Source organism: Seriola lalandi, unplaced genomic scaffold (assembly GCF_002814215.2).
Source record: "Seriola lalandi dorsalis isolate HSWRI2012SDOR001 ecotype SW California unplaced genomic scaffold, Sedor1 jcf7180002054208, whole genome shotgun sequence".
Taxonomy (NCBI): domain Eukaryota; kingdom Metazoa; phylum Chordata; class Actinopteri; order Carangiformes; family Carangidae; genus Seriola; species Seriola lalandi.
The window spans coordinates 22,745-46,760 of record NW_019524761.1 but is presented as its reverse complement, the minus strand read 5'-3'; the positions used below and the strand labels follow the sequence as shown (position 1 = coordinate 46,760).

The window sequence follows — 24,016 nt, the reverse complement described above, 5'->3', positions numbered from 1 at the left end:
GTGTGTGTGTGTGTGTGTTTGTGTGTTTGTGTGTGTGTGTGTGTGCTGTCGTGCCAAACCAACAGGAAGCACGGAAACTTGTGCTGCTACACTGCTGAACATGAATTATCTGTATTGAATTTGCAGGAGTGACAGCAGAAGGAGCAGCATTAACTGAGGAGCAAGTTCAAGCCCAGCTTGTTATTTACTGTGTTTACAAGCTGAAACACTGAGCCATTACTACCAGCCAGATACTGTATTTAAAAGCTGTGAATGCATCCGTCTCTCCCAGCCTCACTAAAACGACAAGAGGAAAGCAGCAACCTGTGTGTAGTAAGGCAGTTGGTGTTGTTGTAACCTTTAGAACGAGCACGACTAGATGAAAATATGAACTGACAAGACGAGGCTCTTGAGGTGGGTCCTGCTTTATTAACTGAAATGTAGCCCCCCCCCCCTCATAAATCCAGTTTTTGTGCTTACATGTTGTGTATTTCTAAACATTACAGTGTGAGACAGGCAGAGCAGAGCAGACCGGGTCTGTGTCTTTGCTTGAAATCTTTATTCCCGCAGGTGTAAAGACACCTGGAATCCCTTTCCTCCGTGGAGAGAAGCGGCTCAGCAGCTGTAGCTGTTAGCTGGCGTGCTAAATGAGGGTGTCTGCAGTCTTAACAGTGTTGTCAGTCAAAGTCAGTTCCCTCAAAAAGGAAGTAAGAAGTTTTAGATTTCATTTCCAAAGGTCTAGAGTTGGCTGCCATATATATATATATTTACTGCAGAAACCCTGGCTGAAATAAAGAGATTAGCTGTGAGGCTTCCCGTGCCGTTACCTTCCTGGGCATAGTTTAACCAGCATATGTTATCCAGTAGAGAAGCAGCAGTATGCCGCTGTTTGCCAAAGCTGAGCCAGTACCACCTATGGTCAAGGCAGTGGGACCAGTATTCCCAGTAACCAGCAACTAAGGTCTCTTCTCTGGTCAGTTTAGCTAGTTAGACATGAGATCCAGTAAAGACTAGCTTGCAAAAAACTTAAAGAAGAATGAGGTTAAATTAATTATTGTTTAATTGGGTAATCCGTCTGTCAATTTTTCTGCAACTTATCTGGGTCCAGGTCACTTTAATTAATTATATTGCAAAGAATGAATGTTACATGAAGCACTGAGTCTGAACTCTCAGAGCTAGCTAGCCTGGCAATTAATTAATCTCTTTATTTCAGCCAGGGTTCCTGCACCAAAATCATTTAAGACTTTTAAAGACCTTTTTAATAACAAATAGAAAGCAATTTAATACCTCTTTCAAAGCCATATGGAAAACCAGTGGGTACAATAAGTCATTTATGACGAGCCACGCTGGGTGCTATGAAAGAAAACTGTACACAGTGTACAGAGAGTGGGTGAAACAGAGGGTAACATTGGCTTATTAACGCCCCAGGGTCCTGAAGCAGGTAAATTCTTCCACGGTGAAAATGGTCCAACAATGCAAGTCGTCCATGTGTTTGTGTAAGGTGTCGTTAGGTAGATGTTGTTTTTGTTGTTGTCTTTTGCTTGAGTAACACTAAAGAAAGAACCTTTTAAATTTGAATTTTCCTTAAATCAGCTCCTCCTTTACTGTCCGTCATATCGTCCCCAGACCAGGTTGTTTCTATGGTAACCAAGAGTACAGGAGAGCTTTGAACATGTGAGGACAATTTGCTCCACACTTGCATATTGTCTGCACGCCTGACACCACATCTTATACTAAATTGAACATACTAAAACATACATATGTTGAATCATAAATTCTATATTGTGTGGAGAATGTAGACACAGCTAGAGAGTCATTAACAGCAAATATTTTTGAAGTCTTCATGAAGTGGTTGAATCACTTGTATCTTACATTAGTTGGTGTATTTTATTAAATGGCTTGATTGTTTCTTTGAATATACGAGATAAAATTCTAGAAATTCAATCTGACAAAAACGCAATTCACACACACGCAGAGGCGTCCAGCAGAACTCTGCTTTTGATTACACAATTAATGACAAACAAACAGTCGCTCCCTGCTGTTTCCAAAAGATTGACATTTTTGTCAGTGCACTTTTTCTCTCAGCAGCGGCACACTATGGATTAATCCAATTCTGTTTCTGTTTGAAAGCTCCCCTTGTAGACACATAACCTTTTTCCTGCAGTGTGGTTGTGATGTATTTTCCTCTCCCTCTCTCATTATTTAGCTTCTTCACACTGAAAGATCTAAATGAGAGATAATCTGCAGCCCCATTGCCTTGCAAGGGAACGCTTCAGAGGGATTAATTATGCCACATTTACTGAGGTTAATTGAATTGAATCCATTAACAGGTAGTAACCAAAATCAAGGAAATGTGTGAAAGAAAGAAGCGCATTAAGTGGTTTCAAAGTATCATTCAAGTGCTTTTATTTTTGTATTAGTCTTTTTGCGCCCTTAGTCATGTGGTGCACGGTGCAGGTAACTTCAGTCAGTGCCCTATTGTGTATGCATGATTTGTGTGTGTACTCAGGTAACGTTGCAGCAAGGCTCAAGTTAAAGGCCTGCAGAGTTGCAGACTAGAACACAACAGCTTGTCAACACCCTTAAAAGATTCCAGTGGTTATTTGACTGTATAATTAAAACATGATGCTCATGTAGTTTAATAGAACGAAGACTCCACTGAGGGTCAGAGTAAAATAAACTGAAACTAAAATAATCCACATTTAAGGTCACACTTCATTTAAAACTGATGGTACATTCAATACGCGACCTTAACAGACTCAGGTTAGTCCAGATGGAAAAAAAAAACCTTGACGTGATTTCAAACTGGCATCATTTGTCTTTGACACCTGTGGTCCTTCAGTAGCAAAGATGAACATCATCCTTGTTACTTAGCACTATTTATTCATTCATTCATTTATTCATTTATTTATTTATGTTGCCACTTAGGGGCAGAGATCCACAACAAACTGAAAACCACACATGCACATTTGACATTTTATGGGATAATCAAACTGATATGGCTAACATGCTAGCTAACAAAACTGATATGGCTAACATGCTAGCTAACAAAACTGATATGGCTAACATGCTAGCTAACAGAACTGATATGGCTTACATGCTAGCTAACAAAACTGATATGGCTAACATGTTAGCTAACAAAACTGATATGGCTTACATGCTAGCTAACAAAACTGATATGGCTAACATGCTAGCTAACAAAACTGATATGGCTAACATGCTAGCTAACAAAACTGATATGGCTAACATGTTAGCTAACAAAACTGATATGGCTAACATGCTAGCTAACAAAACTGATATGGCTAACATGCTAGCTAACAAAACTGATATGGCTAACATGTGAGCTAACAAAACTGATATGGCTAACATGTGAGCTAACAAAACTGATATGGCAAACATGCTAGCTAACAAAACTGATATGGCTTACATGTTAGCAAACAAAAATGATATGGCTAACATGCTAGCAAACAAAACTGATATGGCTAACATGCTAGCTAACAAAACTGATATGGCAAACATGCTAGCTAACAAAACTGATATGGTTAACATGCTAGCAAACAAAACTGATATGGGAAACATGCTAGCAAACAAAACTGATATGGCTAACATGCTAGCAAACTGTTGCCTACATATACACTAAAGATGGACAAGCAGCAACATTATGTGTGTGATGCTAATGCCACACTCTGTTCATCAGCTAGTTGCTAATTTCTTTTGGGTGTGCTGTTTAGTGTTGGGAAGGTAGAGTACATTAGTTTTTATCAAAGCTGGTTCTCAGAAAACAGCAGCCTGCTGCGCCTGGAAATGAGCTTTATAAGTGCGAAAAGAACCAAACAGCAAATTGGGCTTTTAGATAAAAGAGGCTAAAATACTCTCTGGAGATGGGGGGACTGCAGTTATGTGACAGTAAGTGTCATCATTACCCCTGTCATAAAGTTATTTGGTTAATAGTTACTAAAAGAATATTGATTGCAGCAGCTTTTTACAAGGAGTTAATGTGAGAGTTTGTTTTTACCTTGAATGTAAATTGTAGTTGATGTGTGTTTTTGTGCATTTTCCCTCGAAAATTCCTTTAGTGTCAAAGGCCTTTTGCTCCATCCACCATTTGTAGGGAAATTTTGTAGGGAAATCTGATTTTCTGATCTAATAAGACTGAATTCTCCCGTTGTTTCACTTCATTCATTCAGTCTGATGTGTTCAAGTTAGCTAACATTTCTATTTGGGAGGGGAGGTCATTTGGTTTTCATTTGTCCTAAGTAGTTAGTAGTAGTTGACAGCTGTTGCTACACGTAGCTAACTTAACGTCTTACATGATAATTGAAGAAATAAGCAAATTTAAGACCTGTTATTTTGGTGAGTGGACTTACAACCAACTGTTCGGCTACTTTTCACTTTCGTCTGCCATTTTTCTGCCGCTCATGTGACGACACTGTGCGTAGCATGTAGCCGGCTAGCTATGTAGGAAGAGAACGTCCCCTATCTTAATCCCTGCCTACAAAGCTCTTATCGGTCAATTGCTTCTCCAACTGGAAATAACAATTAGCACCTATTTTAATCAGAGATGTGGACGGTGATTCATAGGTCTGGAATTAATATCTGCTACTCCACTGGAACCTTATGCAGAATTATCACACAATGTAAAATGTGATTTTGCGTGTGAGGCCAGGAGAGACTGTCAGTCTTCTTGTTAACGGTGTTGTTTGATTACAGGGGTTACGGTTCGGGTCAGCGTCTCAGCACTAATATAACCATTAAAATGCTACAGTGTGCAAGTGTTTGCCTTGAGTATATTTTTCGGCGGTCCTCCTCCTCTCAGTCGCTCATGTGTTTGTTTGTGTCAAGTGTTAATGAAGCCACCAGTGACGTTCTGAATGTGACACGCTAACCTTCGGTCACGCTTGTCGACATCGCATGACTGACGGACAAACTCATTTAAAACTTGCGGCCTCCACAGCGCCTCATGATAACACTCGTCATGACAGGAAAAAGCCAAATAAAGGCCAGTGGAGTGCTGAGACACGTATAAGCAGATGAACGATGATTATGTGTAATTCTGTATTTGTTGTTCATTTGTGTGATAAAAATGTCTTGAAATGTGTCATATTGCACAAATTTGCTTGAGGCTAAAATGAGGATAATTGTTATTAAAGACCTGGGAAAGCAAATGCGACTAATGGAGTTTTGGCAGCGTTGGTTTCATTTCTCACAGACACTGAGGGCACGAGCATCTCCACGCCATCTTTAATAATCTGGCTCTCTCTCCCCTCCGTCACACAGACGATATATACACGTGTGCTCTCTTGAAACTACTGGAAGATTTTAAGTACTGTGTATTACAAAAATGTGTGTGTGTGTGTGTGTAACAGGAATGTGAGTTCGGCAGGTGAGGAGGCCCGCAGGAGGATGAGGGAGTGTGAGGGCCTGACAGACGCTCTGCTCTACGTCATCCAGACCGCTCTGGGAAGCAGTGAGATTGACAGCAAGGTAACTCACACACACACACACACACACACACACACACACACACACACACACAAAAACATGCATACAATGATAGAAGTGATGTGTGTGTGTGTATGTGTCTGAATGTTTGTGTTCAAGAGCTCAAATACAACTGTTTGATTTTCCTTTGCAAACATGTTTCATGATGATTACAATGTAAAGATTATCTATCATTTACATAACTTTGCATCAGTTATCTTTGCCTTTGCAGAGTTTCTGTGTACACTGTATATGCATGTTAATTTAATTTAAGTTGTTTGCCTGCGGTTTGTATGTTAATGACCGATATATACTACATACTCAAAATAATTAAAAAAAATACAAGACTAAAGCAGATAGTTGTGCATATGCAAAAATACAGGAGCTGCCTTATCCTGTCATTTTATTTTACAGTGTACCATATATTACTCAACCCAGATGGCCAGTGACACAGAAACATCACTAGAGAAAGAGAGAGTGTGTGTGCTTTTATGTGAGCCTGTGAGCATCCATGTGCACGTGCATGTGCCTGTGTGGTGTATGTGCGTCCTGTGTAAATGTGTGTTCGATGTGTGTGAGTGTCGGTGTGTTGAGTGGAGGCTCTTCACAAGGAGACGTGAAGTTCTTAATCCGCAGAAATCCTTCACAAGTTCAAAGTCTGTGACTGCACAGCCACCAACAACAATAGGATTAGTGTGTGTGTGTGTGTGTGTGTGTGTGTGTGTGTGTGTGTGTGTGTGTGTGTCTATACTACGCACACATCATGTGTGTAAGTCTATGTGTGTATATATTTGGTGGGTTTATGAAATGTATAAACAGTCTGCACTGCGCAGTATCGTTGTATAGTGTGTGTGTGTGTGTGTGCATATGTGTGTACTGTATCGTTGTAAGTGTATTTGTCTGTTCGCCATCTGTCCCTCCTTCATCTCTACGTCTGTTTTTCTCCACACTTCTTTCCTTTTCATCTCGATCTCTCTCCTCTCCTCTTCTCTTCTTTTCCCGCCCTCCCTCCGTCAGACCGTGGAGAACTGTGTGTGCATCCTGAGGAACTTGTCGTACCGTCTGGCCGCAGAGACATCTCACAGCCAGCAGGGGGGGTCGGAGGAGCTGGACGGTCTGTTATGTGACACCGGCGGGAAGGACGCAGAGAGCTCCGGATGCTGGGGCAAGAAGAAGAAGAAAAAGAAGGGACACGACCAGGTGAGAAGAGACAGAGCGTTGGATCAATCTCAGTGTTCACGTCTCTTGATTTCAGTCTTGATTCAGTCAAATACTGATGCTTCACCTCAGCTAGCTAGTTCAGGTGTTACTGGAGATTCACCGGGTTTCTTGTTTGAGCGGGGGAGGGCGAGGGGTTCAGAAACTACCATCGAATTACTGTAACTTCCACTGCGCAGAGGTGGGCGAATTGATCCTGAAAATATCGATGCTACGTCTCATTTTTGAAGCTCAATTCCAGCCTCAGAAGGATTGATACCAGTCCACACTTCTCTGTTTTTCTATGTTGGACTCATTTCAGAGAAAAACTGTCACTGCTGTTCTTCTTATAAATTCTCGCAACTCCTTAAAATGATTGCTAACTTTTGCCAAATCATTAATTGGTCATTGAAATGTATTAAACATTAGCCATCTGATGATACATAGACCTCATAAATCATGACGCTGCTCTCCCCCTGCCTGAAAGTACATAAGCCACTCTTAATAATACAAATTATCGGTATCAGTATCAGTGATTCTGGTTTGATCGGACTGAAAATAAATTCTGCTCTAAACAGTCCTGTGATGCAGGAAAGCTGATGATTGGTTCGGTCTGAGCTGAAGGCTGCTGTCCTCTGCTTGCCTCCACAAAAATATGTATTTATTTACACTATATATCCCCTGAGCTCCCTCAGACATATTCAAGGAGCAAGACTGTGGTTTTGAGAGATACCTTTATTCCAAAACTCAGCATTTGCACTAAAGTAAATGTGTTCTGCAATGATGAGGGCTCAAAAAAGAAGTGAGTGGATGCAGGTTTGCTGTGAGCAGCACAAATTCGGGTAAGTTGAAATGTTTTCGACTCGACTGAAAAAGTTTGCATCACAAGCGGACCCTCCTTTACGAGCGAGCTCAGACCGGAGGAACTGCAGACCATCGGCCGTGACACGTCCACAGTCTGACCCGGGAGTCCGAGCCCGGAGTCATTTAATAATGTAGCTATTACCACTGATCTCAGCTACACACCTGTAAAGTTTCGTGGCTGTATCTCGCAGGTTGTGACGCTTTCACACAGACAAAGATCAGACAGACGGACTCACAACGTCACTGTCACTGTGGGTAAAAAGAAAACAACGCATGGACACAGATCCCTCGGGAAACGAACTAGTTTTGTTGCGCAGCAGTGTAGCCACTGTATGTCGATTCAGAGCTGAGCTTGTAAATTACTGTCTCAAAGCTTCACACGCCTGAAAGCTGCAGGGGCCGTGAGAGACGAGGCAGAGTCTGGAGCGGCTCTCATCAGAAGAGACATCAACAAGAAGGGACAGCCAGATACAGAGGTGGACGCTCTGTGGATGATGATGAACCTTTGAAAACAAGAACTAAGACAAATTTTATTACATTTTTTTTGGTCAAAGAATAAAAACTAATCACACAGTATATTTCTGGATTTAGCTGCTTGACCTGCTGCACTACTGTTGTATAAGACGAACAGATTTATAGGCTGAATTTACCTACGTTATTTTCAGTCAGCTGTCTTTTTCATGTTGCTATCAGAAGGTGTGAGTAAGTTCCAGGAGTAGCGACGGCCGTCACCTTCCTCTGGCTGTTCACTGACGTCATCTGACGCTGAAGCCAGATGTTATGTAACAGGTTTTTAAGGGAACACGGGAGTGGCGTCGGCATGTGAGTGATGAGGAGCAGAGGGGGGTGGTTCTGTGGTGGTTGTCATGGTGACGAAAAACAAAGATGGCAACAGCTGTCGCTTCAAAATGATCGGAAGACGTAACAATTAAAATCGCATGAGAAAAATTAGACTAAAATTTCCCTGATGAAAACGAGACTAAAAATGTCATTAGTTTTTATTGACAAAAACTAATGACTAAAATTTCTCTCCCTCTTTTTATGTTCCCTTTCATTTCACAACATTATATGATCTAATATGATTTTAATGACCACGTAAAATCTTCATTTACTCACTAAGTGTATAATGTATGAGGCGTTTGCCGTATTCAAACATAAGAACATTAGTATATATTGATATTTATATATAGATATTGTATAAAACACCATTTTAGCTTGTGTGTATTTTATGAAGTTAACAAAGACACTATCCCTCCCAGTGTGTGTTTTCACTCATATCATCCTGTTATCTGTCTTGTCTAACAGCAGGTATCACTTGTTAAATGTGAGATTCAGTATCTCATCCTTTAACGGAGCTCTGTGAGGTTTCCATTTTAAAACTTTTGCTCAGTTCACACATGGTTCTAGTCTCAAATGAATATTTATGAATGCAGTTTTCTTTGATATTGAGCCACTGACATTCACGTACCACCTGGATTATTTAGGGTCACGTCCATCACCCCACAATTACATATATCAAGAAAAGGCTTGATGACGTGACGAAGTTATCAGCACAAGATATTATGTTATTTATTACACAGCAGCGGAAGCAGCAGGAGATTATGGCTTTACCTGCAGATTAAACTGATTTTCACTTCCTGTACCATGACTACCTGCGCTCAGACTCGGAAACACCGAGCTGATTTCCTGTGCTGTGTCCATCTGTTGCCAACAGGCAGAGTTTCATCCTGCCTTTAGTTAAGAAAATGAGCGCTCCTTTAGTTGGAAGAATTGGCAGAAACCGAGCGGCTTCCTTGGAGTAGGATCTAACCTCTTGTCATGCTAATAAGCAATCAGCATCGCATTCTGGTTGAGTGGAAGACGTCTTTTACAACTTCTAGTGAAGCTGTGGGGATTGAAAACCCAACACTTCCGGGGGGATCGGGGTGAATTGCTCATTAGCCCTGCATGCTGGTTTTTTTGGGGGGGGGTTTTTCTCTCTCTCTCTCTTTCATTTCTTCCAAAGACAGAGAAAGGAGATGTTTTTTAAAAAATGGTAGAGATGAACCCGGCCTTTAACTTCCATTTGTCGAGCGAAACCTCAACAAACTTTTTGTGTATCCAGGCAGAACCAGAGGGGGGAGGAGGGATCTAAGAAGTAACCCTGGGATCAGAAAATAAAAAAGGATAAATCATAACCTCTCTATGATAATAATACGTAACCCCTCTATCTGTCTGTCTCCACTCCAGTGCAGCTGTGGGTGATTACCATGAAGTGGAGATTGGGGAGCTTGTTGGAGAGGGCAAAACTCCATCAAATGTGGGGTAATTAGAGGAGAGGAGAGGAGAGGAGAGGGAAATTGGGGTAAAGTGGAGGATAGAAAAGAGAGGGAAAAGAGGAAGTAGTAGACTAATAAGATCAAAGACCAACAGGGAATCAAAGGAAGACAATGATTGAACAAAAAACGAGATTTAATTTAAATGCAGTGTGTTGGAGAAATCGCAGAGCCTCGACAGATGCCATGTGGGATTATGTCATTGCAGATGGAAGGAGGACGGGAGGTGATATGTTTTTCTATACAAAACAAACGTCAGATGAAATTATGTAATGACAAGAGGGAGCATCAACAACAAGAACACACCTGTGGACAGAGCACAGAACAAAGTGTAAAAGAAGACAGGTGTACAGCTGAACAAAAATACAATACTATAACATAAATATTCCACAATAGCTACTATGTGCAGGAAAACCACTTTTGTTTGGATGTTGTCATATGTTGTGTAAAAGGTTTGCTAACCGCCCCTCCTCCCTGTTGCTATTCCTGTGTAGCCTTTCATTTGCAGTTTACAGCGATAAAAATATCTGATTTACTGCTCAAAATTCACAGTTTCTTTAAAACCAATTGGTCTTGATTTCAGATGGTGATTTCTAGCCAGCTTCCATCAGTTTTTCCAGCTGAAACTTGTCAGTAGTTTAACTTTAACAGCTGTAGCTAGCTAGCTAAATAAGCTAATGTTAGCTTCGTCGGGTTGTTGACGTTTTAATGTTTCAGGCTGAACTAGAATCCTGTGAAGGGCTCTTAAATATGCTGAAATACAGAAGTAATATTGTTCATGTAGAGCTAGTAAATGTTATCACTGTAAGTATGATAAGGAAAATGTAACATCAGACTAATGTAGCTTTGTTTCACTGCATAGTTTACTTGAACAAGCAAGACAGAGGCTAGCTTCATGCCTAATTATTTATATAAATAAACACATAAATATTTTCTGGCATCAATTTATAACACATAACAGGAAATGTGTGTGAATTGTGTGAAATAAAAAATGTTCAAATCAACCAGACAAAAATATAAAACAAAAACCTCAATAACTAAATTCCAGCTTGATAAGAATAATTAATGTTAATTAATGTTAATTAATTATGATCTATGATTAATTTAAAAGTTCATTAAATTAATACTGAGTTATTGGCCACCTCCAGTCTGCCGTCCCGGATGAACAGCAGTGATCTTCTGTTATATTTTAGTTTTAATGTGCAGCGCTCTTCATATCTCCAAAAGGAAGGGGGATGTTTATAACAAAATATCTCATATCAGGTCCAGGACAGCAACTAAACTCATCAATACACTGTTGTCACTCTTCAGTGCCACTAATCTGAATTATGAATAAATTACGTTGCAGGTTGACTAAGAAATCTCCAGTATTCAGGAGCCAGGATTTTCACAGCTGTAATTGATGTATAGTATGTGTGTGTGTGTGTGTGTGTGTGTCTGCACCATCAATGCAGGAGAAAATGTCAGATTTCAATTACAGAGGAGATAGAGAAACAAAATGCACAAATAGATGAATGCCAGCTTATTTATACGCTGCTCATGAATAGTAAACCTTCTCTCTCGCTCCTCTTCCTGCTCTTGCCTGAGGGGACCGTGCTGGCACGCCACCACTGTCAAACCCCGCCTCACGCAGAACTCAAAGTGCTCTCCTATCTTGAATCACGTCTCATCTTCCGCAGTGGGACGGCGTCGGCCCGTTTCCAGACTTGGCGGAGCCCCCGAAAGGCATCCAGATGTTATGGCACCCCACCATCGTCAAGCCCTACCTCACACTGCTGTCTGAGTGTTCCAACCCAGACACCCTGGAGGGAGCAGCTGGGGCTCTGCAGAACCTAGCTGCTGGCAGCTGGAAGGTAAGGACTCGGTGCTGTGGCTGTGTCATTGTGATACCAAAGGGCATCTGCAGAAGTGTGATGAAATTCCAGTGGGTGCCAGAAGGTATTTTAGAGGGAGAAATTTCAGCACACGGCAAAAAAAAAATGTTGTGCTGTGGGATAGAAAAACGTCACCTACTGCCCCTTTTAAATTTCCTCAAGCGTGAGTGCACACATCTCTCTGAAATCACCACTTTTATGTTATGAAATTTAAAAGACTCAAGTCAGGAAAATATGATAAAAGCTTTATATTTTCATCAGTGTGTTACAGATAATGGCTTGAATTATACGGGAGGACCATAAGATCATTACTGCAGCATCAGTGATTTTGATCTGAAGATAGTCAGGATGTGAACAGTATCAAGCTTTTGGGCAAAAACTCTTAACAATCAGAAATAAAAAAAATGTTCTCATTACATAAACTGTATCAGTGGATTCGAACAAAAAGATATCATACTTGCTGTTTCCAGAGCTTTAAGTCAGTTCACATGTTCTGCCTCAGCAGAGGTCGCTCACATGATAACAACAAATGATGTCATGGTTCCCAGAGGATGATCAATCTTCCTACTGCCACCATCAGTTCATTATCTCAACAGCTACTTATTAGCACCAAATCTCAAGCAGACTTTCATGGTTTCCAGAGGATGTGTTCTGATGACTTAATCCTGAGACTTCTGAGGTCAAATGAATGAAAATGAATATCAATAAAGGGGCATCAATCTGGACAACAATGATAAGTAAAAAAGGAAGATGCATGAATAACAGCACATCAAAACAAATCGCTGATCTCTCCGTCCCTAACTTTTCTCCTGCCCCAGTGGTCGGTGTATATCCGTGCCGCAGTGCGTAAAGAGAAGGGCCTCCCGATCCTGGTGGAGCTGCTGAGGATAGACAACGACCGGGTGGTGTGTGCCGTGGCCACCGCGCTCAGAAACATGGCTCTGGACATCAGGAACAAGGAGCTCATCGGTGAGTAGTTACTTCACAGGCAAACAAAAAACACTGCAGTCGCACAAAGAGACACGCACACAGTCTGGGGGGACAAAAGAAAGAAGACAGAAGAAATATCCTTTCAGTGGGTTATTGCATAATTTCCAAAGCAAATCAACTTTATTCAAGCATTTTGTTGTGTGTTATTTTCTTGACTAGTGGAGTAATGTGCTTAATTCTGCCTTAATTGAAGATAATGGCACTGAAATCAAGAGCAGTTATCCTGACCCACTTGCAGAATTACTCACTTGCTTTAATGCATAATATGAGACTTGTTAAAGTGGACACATTCAGCAGTGTTTTTTTTCTTTTTTTTTTAACACAGCTGTTAAAATGTCATTTGGGCAGAGGATTATTGCCGTTACGAACGGCACGCAGGCAGTGGGTTTTTGTGGATTCGTCTGCAATGAAAGAAAAAGAGATAAATGGTTTTATAATGCTTCGTCCTCTGTGTGCAGATAGTTTCCTTCTTAGAGCAGATAGCAGCGTCGCTCTGACTGATCGTTTGACGCTTGATTTTCCTTTGGAGACAAGTGATGTTTTGTGCCTGTTCTGTTGGTCCCCATAGCAACAACCGCATGCCTTCTTCCACTTTGTCTGATGCTCGAAGCTCTGAGCTAAGCTGTGTGTGTGTGTGTGTGTGTGTGTGTGTGTGTGTGTGTGTGTGTGTGTGTGTGTGAGAAAATGCAACCATGCATGTGTATAGCAGTATGTAGGTTGTAATGCCTTGTCTTGTATCGCTCCGCCACAGGACACGCATGTATATTCTGACAGGACGCACTGTCCCGTCCTCACTTTGCGTTGCGTTAACACGATGACATTGCGTAAAGAGACACACGGCATGTTGTGCAGCTGAGGCCGCAGAGCTTTCAGCAGTAGATACCAATACTGTCTGCACACACGCGTCCGCTGTGAGACAACTGTTGATTTACTGCTGCAATGTTACCAAACCAGATCGAGAGATTCACTTTCACTGCGTGTATGTTTGTAATCATGTGAATATTGCCAATACTGTGAGTGTATGGCGATAGTTAAATGAAGCTGCTTACATGGCCAAATTATGTTTGATAACTCACTGTAATAAGCTAGTTTATCAGTGTGAATTGCTTTGATGATCTGGAGAGAAAATTATGTTTATTTTTATTGCTGAAAATGAGAAAGTCAATAAGAAAGTTGAAGTGAGTGAGTGTGTTTATTAGTCGGAGGCACTGATCTAGTTTTTAATTTTTATTTGACAGCGTGTTGTGATTTCAACACACAAACGTGTTTAAAGTTTATTCATGTAATCACGTCTTGCAACACGTGTTGAGTCATTTCTGCCAACAGTTGTCTCGCTGCAGTAAATTACCATTTTTCAACAGTTTGGGAAGTGGCATAATGTGCATAATAACATATAAGTGTTATTATTATATCTAGTATTAGTTTGCCGTCATGTATTAATTGACAGAACCTGCAGTCGGTGCTTTGTACACCAGCAGCTTTATCACGGCAGGGAAGCGCGTGTAGTGTGGACGTGAACTGTCAGCGGGCCGTGATGTGCTCCTTCTCCTCCATCCACCCCAGAGGGATGACCCAATCGAAATGAGGGGCAGAGAGCACAGTGGACAAGATTGCCTCACAGCAGTATTTAGCTGTCATGGGAAATGTAGTCAGTTGGTGTTGGATCACGTGGCCGTGTCTCCATCAGCTGTCTGACAGCCGCAGAGCCAGGCTGGGGTTTTTACTTCCCGAGCACGGAAGACGGTCAGGGCTTTTATTTTTTTATTTTTTGCTTTTTCTTTAAAAAGAGAGTAGATTAAATTTCCTTTAACCTATCATCCCAAATTTATATTTATAGTTATTGTCATACATCAAATTATCTTGGATCTTTAAGTATCTATGGCAGTAGAGAGCACTGATATGAATCTACTGCAGCTAACACACTGACAATAGATAAGTGCCTCACACAAGCCCACGCCTCCTGAACTGTCACTTTAATGTCTGAACTATCTCTCACGGGAGCATATGGTTTGTACCAGCCCGCGGTCGTTCCCACCTTCACTATATTCTGTATAACAACAGAAAGTATCATATAAAGTTAATCTGTACTATAATTCAAGTTCAGCGCCACACGTCTTTTCCTTTGCGTGAATCAGTTGTAGCTTTGTATATATTCACGTTAGATTAAACGCACGTGATAAACACATTCTGATCACAATTGGCATCACAAACGGTTTTTATTTTTATTCCCATTTCCACCCTTTGTCATCCTTTCCATCTCTAACCCTTTAACCTACATTATTTCCACCCCACCTCCGCTCTCTTCCTCCCCTGCCATGCCCACAGGTAAATACGCCATGAGGGACCTGGTGCACCGTTTGCCCGGAGGCAGCAACAACAACAACAGCACCGGCGGTGGAGGAGGAGGAGGAGGAGGCGGAGGCGGGGGCAGCGCCAACAACAGCGGCCTGGTGGGGAAGACCATGTCGGACGACACCATCACGGCTATCTGCTGCGCGTTGCACGAGGTCATCACCAAGAACATGGAGAACACGAAGGCTCTGAGGGACGCCGGCGGCATCGAGAAGCTCATCGGCATCGCCCGCAGCAAAGGAGACAAGTAAGCCGAATGGGAGGATGTTGACGGATGGAAGAGGGTTTATAGGAAGATAGAAATCATGGGATGCCATCCTTAGGAAACACTTATGTTAATATGTTGTATTCACAAAGCATTAGAAAAAGTTTTAAATGGATATCTGAAAAAAAATGTAAAGCCGCAGGTACATCTTGAAGTAGTTTAAAAAACTAACTCTGCATCGTAGTCGCTGAATTCAGTCAAAGTTGAACCAGGATCTAGAATAGAATAGATTTAAACTGTAATCACCAGAATTGTAAGCTCTGTAATTGGACCTAATCATACATATAATCAATACAAATGACTTTTGAATAAATCTCACGTGTATTAATGTGTATTTATGTGTATTTAACGTTGAATTTGAGATGCGCACCTCTGCACATTAATGCTAGTCAGGCAGCATGCTGTTGTAGAAGAAGGATACGTTTGGTTATTTCGCTCATTAACACACAGCAAGACGGTAGAGCAGTGTGACACATGGCGAAATGTGGGGATTTAAGACACAGATATTCAGGCCTGAATAAATGGAGGCTAATTGGTGGAGTCGGCCAAGAGGAGCGCGTAAGCAAATTGGCTGTGGAATAAGAAAAGGATGGGACGTGGCTGCGGTCGTGACAGGGTGGAGAAATCATGCAGCAGAGAGAGAGAGAGACAGGGGTGAGGACGGAGGGAAGGAAGGAGGAGGGTGACAGTGCGCCGCTTGTTTGGGAGCTGTGAGTCACTACAGTCAAAACGAAGCTCGGCCAGGTAGTTCCCCAGTGTTCCCACAGCGTGTTTACCAGCACGCCTACACTTTTTATTTTAGCATTTGTTTTACTTGATAGTCGACAGGAAACGTGGGGAGAGAGCAGGAGGGTTGACCAGCCGGTGTTAAAGTAGGGGCATTACAATTTACAGTCCATAGGAATTAAATGTGTCCCTGTTTTGGAAGGTTTTTGTCTGTAATAATGATATTTATACTAAAACCAATGTAATAAATGAATTTACACTTTACCTCACCAAACTGTATGAATTCCACTACATGCAAAAGCTCTAGCTAGCCATGAGTTTCTCACCAGCTAGCTGTAAAGGAGCTATTTGCAAGTTTTGCTATTGCTACATTAGCTAATGTTAGCATTAACAGTTGTTTAGAAGAAAAGTTGCGTCAAACTTTATCCCTTCACTTACCAACATCTGTCTCCAGAGGTGGAAAGTAACGTCAACGTTAACTCTTGTCTCTATCACGTCTTTTCTTCTACTGAAGTTAGCACGCTAACCAGCTAGCCCCGGCCCGTCTCGCCACTGTCCGATAGCGACTCACTGTAGCTTCCGGTCTGCCCTGAAGACGTAACGCTGCTCAGAGGGCGTATTAAAACGTCTTGATGGCTGATGCTCAGTCACCACCACCTGCAAATAGACCCGTAAACTCCGCATCGTTGCTTTAGCACCTAGTTGTCTATTTTCTTTTGGGCTGTTTTGTCATTACCTTGAATTTAAAAAGCTATTTTCACAACAAAATGATACGCTACATATCAATCGCATAATGTTAATAATGTTTTATATTGTAAATACATTCAGGTTCAGGTCCTCACCACTCATTTTTTACTGCACATGTAGGGCTGAATAACAAATACCAAATTTGGTTTCGACTTCCATCCAAATATTGCATTTATTTCCGCCCATGGTCTATGAAGAACCGTGGGCTGAAACCAATTTCTGAGGGAGAGACTGAAAATATCAATCCATGGATAGAATAAGTTTCCTGCTTTGTTATCACTGTGAGGGCAGGGTTTGCAATCACAGAATCCAAAACAATAACGTTCGCCAAAATGACTTGAAGAAATAAAGTTTAATTTCCTTGGCGCTGATAAGGCCATATGAGCCAATTAGACCCACAGCCATTAGTCAGCTGAGTCAAACCCTGGAGGACACCACAGTGAAATATTGGCCAATCAATCAATCAAACAAGCAATTATGCAATTTGGCCCCAGAACAATTTAAGTGCCATATTTAAGGAGATAAAGAAGGTTGTCTTTCCTCTTCGGAGGTTACAGTGAGCTGATGTCTTACATCCAGGTTTAGTGTTTGTAGCTTTATGCAAGTCTGTTTCTTCGTTATTACGAATGGTGATATTTTTTTTTCATAGCTCCCAAACACAAAACAAAGGACGGTCAAGCTTTATACTGTATGTGTTCTTTTCTCTCTGCTGAATTCCTAGACATAGTCCCAAAGTGGTGAAAGCAGCATCTCAAGTCCTGAACAGCATGTGGCAATACAGAGACCTCCGCAGCCTCTACAAAAAGGTAAAGTCCACATGGCTGAGTGCGCTCCGGCTGGATAAACACTGAATATTTCATCCACGTTGATGTTTCAGTAAATATCACTGACGGACTGGAAGCTGGAAATTAGCGAGGCATATAAAGTGTGTATTATTCCCAACACCGCCTCTCATCTCTTCCTCTCCTGTCCCTGTCTTCTCCCTCTCTCCCTCAGGATGGATATTCTCAGTACCATTTCGTCGGCTCTTCCTCCACGATAGAGAGAGACAGACAGCGACCTTATTCTTCCTCTCGTACTCCGTCCATCTCTCCCGTACGGACCTCACCTAACAATCGATCAGGTGAGTCTACCTCCCACTCTCCTGTCTTTCCCTTTTGTCCTCCATAATTCTTGCCATCGGATATAGTCCAGTCAAACAAACACCTCTCCACCACAGCTTAAGTCTTCTTTAACCTTCACACTGTGGCGGCTACTGACAAATAATTCTGCTGTCAAGTGAAATCCTTGCACCCTACCTCCTATAACAGTTTCCCGCCCTTGCATTGCTGAAATGATTCTTTGACTAATACGAGCCGTGCAAGGCCTCAGTATTTCTGGACTGATGGTGATGTCCTCTGATGTTCACTATCCTTGAATTTTACTAAACCTATGCCAAAACTCTGAAGAACGACGTTGGCTCACATGAGCATAATTCTTGGCTGCGTTTAAAAGCTTGTGAAACTGACGATGGGGCAATAATGACATCCAGTGAAACCAAAGGCAACGATGATAATAGACTAATTTTTAATGCATACATGTGTCGCATATGATCTACATCAGAGGTTGGTGACTGACGCCCCGTGGGCCAAAAGGAAAATGTGACTCCAACATTGAGCTATGATGTCCAAATAGAGAATCGACCCTCACCTGAAGATGATTATTATGCTTTAATCCATGTTGAGAGAGAATGACAGACACAAACAGTCACATCAGTGACTGTAGTCAATGCACAGCGATTTTGCATACAAAATAAAAGCTAAAGAAAGTTTTGTTGCAGCAGCAGCAGCAGCAATGCTTTATTTCAACCTATTGCGAGCTTTTTATTTTGAAAAGTTCTGACAGGAAGTTCCAAATGTTCTGTTGCATGCTCGACAGACTTCCGAAATAGCAGACACGCGATGTGTGATATGAAAAAAAATAATCATTTGAACAGTAACAAAGCAAATTCCAGTTGCATCTTTATCAATCGATCTCTTAAATTACCCTTTGATTATGTTCTGACCCGCTCGCTAATGGATTAGAAAAAAAACTTAAATGCCGACGCCCTGAAGTGTTATATTTTATCGTTGGTGACCGAGAGGAATCGGCAGTCGAAAAGTTTAAAGAAATAAAGGAAGAAGGTTTTTCTGTTTTCACACTGGGTGCATTAGTGATGGATCATAAACCTTATTTTGCTGTTGAAGCTTTACTTAATGACCGTCCTGGGTGTGAGAGACGCTCGCCCCTTCTTCTCTCCCAGTAAATCAGTCTCTTATAACTTAATGGAGAATTTCTGCTGCCAACAGTGCACGAGCAGTGAATGACAAGACGTTATGAAAACTGCTTAACTGGATGTTCAACATTTCATCCATGCAGCTGGGGCGAATGAAAATCGAACGTGTAGGAAGGGAGTGCTACTTAATGTGGTTATAAAAGTTGTTTTTTTAACCACTTTTTCCCAGTCGTTTTTTATAGACAGATTGACCCAAGAAGAATCTCTTCAACAACTTTACACTCGCCCATTCATGATGTTTAATGGCTTATTAAGAGGCGACGAGAGATTATAATGTAATAGATTTATTACAGTGCTCTTAGTGAGGCATGGTGTGCATGCTTAACTTTGTGCCGCTGTAGCTTTTACATTAATCTGACAGCACGGACCTTGTAAAACTGTGAGACGTCCACTGACTTTTAAAATATAAAAGCAATAAATGAGAGTAGAGTTACTCAGACGCACATTTGCTGTTTCAAGCTTTCAGTTTTACTTTAAAACCTTCATCAGGAACAGGTAGAGGTGTCAGGAAAACTACAGCTAATTAACACCATGTGGGCCTGCTCAGCTACCAAGTTGTGGCAGTTAGGCTGATTATGTTTCGGGCTTAAAGTGCCTCTGAGAGAAAGAGCACGAACTCATGTCAACAACCAAAGCTCCTAGCATCGTGTTGACAACGTCAGTCCCTGAGGAACTCCTCTACCTGCTCCCGGTGATGGTTTTAAAGTAAAACCAAAAGGTGGGAACAATTAAATCATAAGCTCTCATTAGTGTCTAAAGCTGCACGTCTTTAAACCAGTTGTCCAAACCAAATACAATAATTTAATTCTCTGCTCCTCGGTGAGCTCCCAGACACACAGCTGGACAAATCTTAACGTTTTAATATGGAACAAAACATTTTCTTTGAAACCAACTCAAAATAATTTATAATTGCATAATTGAGTAAAGGTATGATCCCACTATTGTCCATGTCAGGAACAGGGGTGTAGAGAGAGTGACCTTGATACTGTATGTAAGAATTAGCCTGAAAAATCTTACTATGTTTCCTTCAGTGGAAAACTTCCCTTGTACATAAAACATTGAGTCAGAACCTGTTGTTACTGTTTCAGGAGAAATTGCAAAAGCAATCCACAAGAAGATGCACAACGAGCGGATTAGTATTTGCCCTCATTGTTTACTCACTGCCAGAGGAAAGACACTTTAAAATGAAATATGTGACGATATTTCAGCTTTCAATGAGCTGGACAAAACGTTTTGACTAAACAGGTTTCCTGCGTGCTGCTGAAAGACGTGTATGTATGTAGAAGTTTGTCGTACAGGTGTTGAACTTGGAACAGACTGAAAGATTCTGCTTCCTGTCACAGTCACATTAATAATACAGATGATGGCTGTTGTGATGTTTACACAAAAGTCACATTCACACACGTCTGAAAGGGGCTATAACATCAATTGTAAGACTAAGAGTCTCTAACGCTGGTGACTCTGTGAGGCTGTGAGTGCTTTAAGCTAAATGCTAACATTAGCATGTTAATTGGGTCATTAACAAAATTTCAAATTTTGACCTGATGGATCAGCAATCATTAGGAATTATCATCTTGAAACCATGAATTTACCAAAATTTTAATAGCGATCCATCCAGATAAAACAAATGTCTGAAAGTCTGAACAAAATCTTGTGGCAATTCATTCAGTCGTCGTTAGTTTATTTCACTCATACACCTATCATGGCTAGAAGCCTACATTGGATATATTGCTCTGTAGCCGCTCGCTAATACATAATTCAAACCAATTTGAAATTACTTTATGTGAGAGAATTTAAAAAGGTTAATGGACCACCAACAAAAATCACCAGGACTGGATTTATGAGTCTGTCAGCTGACAAGTGATAAATGCTGTAGTTTGGGAGCTGATTTCACTTTTTTTTTTTTAATTTTGTTTCACAGTTTACAAGTGTGCACACAGTCACAGATGGTCCACCGAGCCGTTTGTTTAATTTTACTGCCAAGGAAATTTTCACATACTAAAGAAAGTGTGTAAAAAGCCTCCGTGTGCATTCCTACAACAGCTGTTTGCCGCAGCGGCAGGCAGACGATAATTGGTCGTGTAGGTGCCGATATTAAAATAGACGGTATTAGCAGAGCAGTAACGAGCCTATGGATCTGTGCTGACTGTGCTGTAACGGACGGGGTAACTGAGGAGAAACAAAGACACAGATGCAGCAGCACAAACAGGCTTGACAGGCCGCATCAGAGCCAGCAGCTTCTGTGTGAAGGGCTGTGGATAATGAGTCGAATATTAGAGAAAAACGTTACTGAACCATATGGCACAGAAACAATGGGCGGGTTTCCTCCGACATGGCAAACCAGATCTAAGTCCAGCGTGTCTTATTTCATCCCCAACTGCTGGTGTATGCATTTTTTGGATGAGTAATGCAAACACAGGCAGGGTGTAATGGGCCGGTGGGAGTTTAAGGCGGCGTAAATATGTACATGTAGTAAGTGCAGGTGGAGAGAGAGAGAGAGAGAGAGCGGCACGCAGTCAGACAGTAAGAGAAAGAGAAGACAGAGACAAGATTAAAGCAGATGTGGGGAGGAGGGATGACTCAGTATTTACCTCTTTGAAATCACACCAAAGTCAAAAAAAAAAGACAAGGATTTGTAAAGAATGGCACACACCCACAGAGTCACAGTACAAACAGCACCCGGTTGCCCCCGTTTTTCACTCATTCCTGGGTGATGGTTAGAGGATGTAATGAAAGCAGTGGAGCCCTAAGAGCACTGTTCTTTTGTCGAGAGCCAGGCAGGTAAATGTGAAGCTTCAACTGCTCAGAAAGGTGCAATTTTCCAATCACTCCGTCCTCCCCCCTCTGAAAGGGCTCCGGTGTAGGAGGACTGCTTGTCCTTCCTGCTCCTGTCTCCTCCTCAACAATCCAAAGTGTATTGATAATGTGTTGATGGTAGATTGAAGGGTAAAGGCATTTCGTGTGTTTGTGTGTGTGTGTGTGTGTGTGTGTGTGTGTGTGTGTGTGTGTGTGTGTGTAGCGAGCGCGCCAGCTTCCCCCAGGGAGATGATGGCGCTGAAGGAGAGGAAGGCAGACTATGAGTCAACCGGCAATGCCAGTTACCTTGGCAACAAGGGCGAGCACACATCCCGGAAGGACGCGATGACAAGTAGGAAATCTGTACTGCATGTCTGACATTAAATCTCACCCTCGCCTGAAACTGATGTTTTGTGTGGGTTTTTACAAATATTAAATAGACGGTTAAACATTTTGATGAATATTTGTTTTCTTGCAGGTTTTGTATTTGGTTGGGGGGGCAGTAGTTTCCTGGTGTCCTTGCTAATTACTCTGCTAGTTACCCCCTCTTAACAAAACCTACAACTTGCAGTTTTCACACTTTTTTTTCTAATGAGTTTAAACAAGGATATAACGAGTTAATTCACGAGCTTTAAGAAAGGCCAGTAGGTGGATTTTATTACTTTTCAGACAGAGTCAGGCTAGCTGTCCCCCCTGTTTCCAGTCTCTACGCTAAGCTATGCTAACCGGCTGTGGGAGGTAGCTTCATATTTAGATTACAGATGTGAAAGTCTTCTCCACAAGAACGTCCCGTGTGCGTTTAAAGTTCAACTTTTGTCACTGATATGAACAAACTGTAAATGCTATATTCTGGAGAAAAAGTCAATTTACTCATTTAACAAACAATCAGTTGAAATCAAACTAATGGAAATCAGATTCACAAACCTCACACAGCCAAATACGTCTCAGTAGGTCAGTGCTTGAAGATTTAAGTCTGAAAAATATCCACTGAGAATCAATTAAGTGTGGTCAAAGAGGTCCCTCACTAGGAGTTTTGCCAAGCTCGTAACATAAATAGAGATCACTATAATGTGACATTTTGATCAATACAGTGCTTTAATCTTGTTGCTGTTGTTATTGTTGGTTTTCTGAGGGTTTCCCTTGCAGACGAGCCTCTCACTAATCATCATGCATCATCATTCTCATTGTTATTGGCACACACCCCCACACATACACACACACACACACACACACACACACTCCTGCGCTTTTACATTAATATCTGAATAAATGGTTCAGAACACATGTTCATCTGATCCTCACTGTCTCTGTAGGTCAAATCTCCGGTGGGTCTTCAACACTACACAGAGGAGCGTACGTGTCACCTACTGACGACCTGAAGTATAATCAGGTACAACAAGTCCTTCCCTGTCTTATGCATTGTTAGCTTGTTAAAACAAAACAAAACTGTATCTGGCTAACGTTGTGTTCTCTTGTTGCACTGCTGGCAGAAATACCATAGTTTTAATCCTCAAAGAAGTCCCCTCCTTGATGTGATGAATTACTACTCCCAGCTGTCATATAGATAAACCATCAACTGCTAGAAGAGGGCATTATTCATAGAATGAAATAAGGAGATGTAAACAGAGGAAAGAACTTAAAACAACAAAGGCATGTTAATGATTACATTTCAACTTAGAAGTTTTACGTGTGTTAAGGAAATATGTCTCCTTTGAATCTCTCTTTTTGCCTCTTTATGACTCATATCTGAAGCGAGTGCTGCACATCTGGATGTAGATAAAATAGCACAACAAAACTTAAAGGTCTGATATGAATTGTATAGGTTTTAATAGTGATACTATAAAAATATAAGTCTATAAAGGTCACTATAAACCTGTAAACTATAAACCTGTACAGAGCCCCATTTAAACATTATTGGAATACTGCAGTGGGTTTTTCTCTGGGTCTGGTATTTGGTCCTAAACTGTTGGCAGTAAAAGCTTTTCATAACACCCCATCTGGCAGTGACATCAGAGGCTGGTTACGACGTGGCGGTTTCACAGTAATTTAATAGACACTACTGATAGATACCACTATCTGGTCAGCCAGCCGTCTTGTTGTAAAGCTAAACTTATTG

General features: G+C 41.4%; 1 protein-coding gene across 3 annotated transcripts in view; it reads left to right on the top strand.

Annotated features, from left to right (window-relative positions):
• The window catches only part of ctnnd2b (catenin (cadherin-associated protein), delta 2b), a 159,641-nt gene that overhangs the window by 131,059 nt on the left and 4,566 nt on the right, over positions 1 to 24,016 (top strand). For all 3 annotated transcript variants that reach the window (XM_087173420.1, XM_087173422.1, XM_087173421.1), the window contains 9 exons: positions 5,346 to 5,463; positions 6,478 to 6,660; positions 11,516 to 11,689; positions 12,529 to 12,679; positions 15,026 to 15,299; positions 17,512 to 17,596; positions 17,787 to 17,913; positions 22,124 to 22,252; positions 23,214 to 23,290. In XM_087173420.1, coding sequence (XP_087029546.1) covers positions 5,346 to 5,463; positions 6,478 to 6,660; positions 11,516 to 11,689; positions 12,529 to 12,679; positions 15,026 to 15,299; positions 17,512 to 17,596; positions 17,787 to 17,913; positions 22,124 to 22,252; positions 23,214 to 23,290 — 1,318 coding nt within the window. The remainder of the gene's footprint in view (positions 1 to 5,345; positions 5,464 to 6,477; positions 6,661 to 11,515; positions 11,690 to 12,528; positions 12,680 to 15,025; positions 15,300 to 17,511; positions 17,597 to 17,786; positions 17,914 to 22,123; positions 22,253 to 23,213; positions 23,291 to 24,016) is intronic.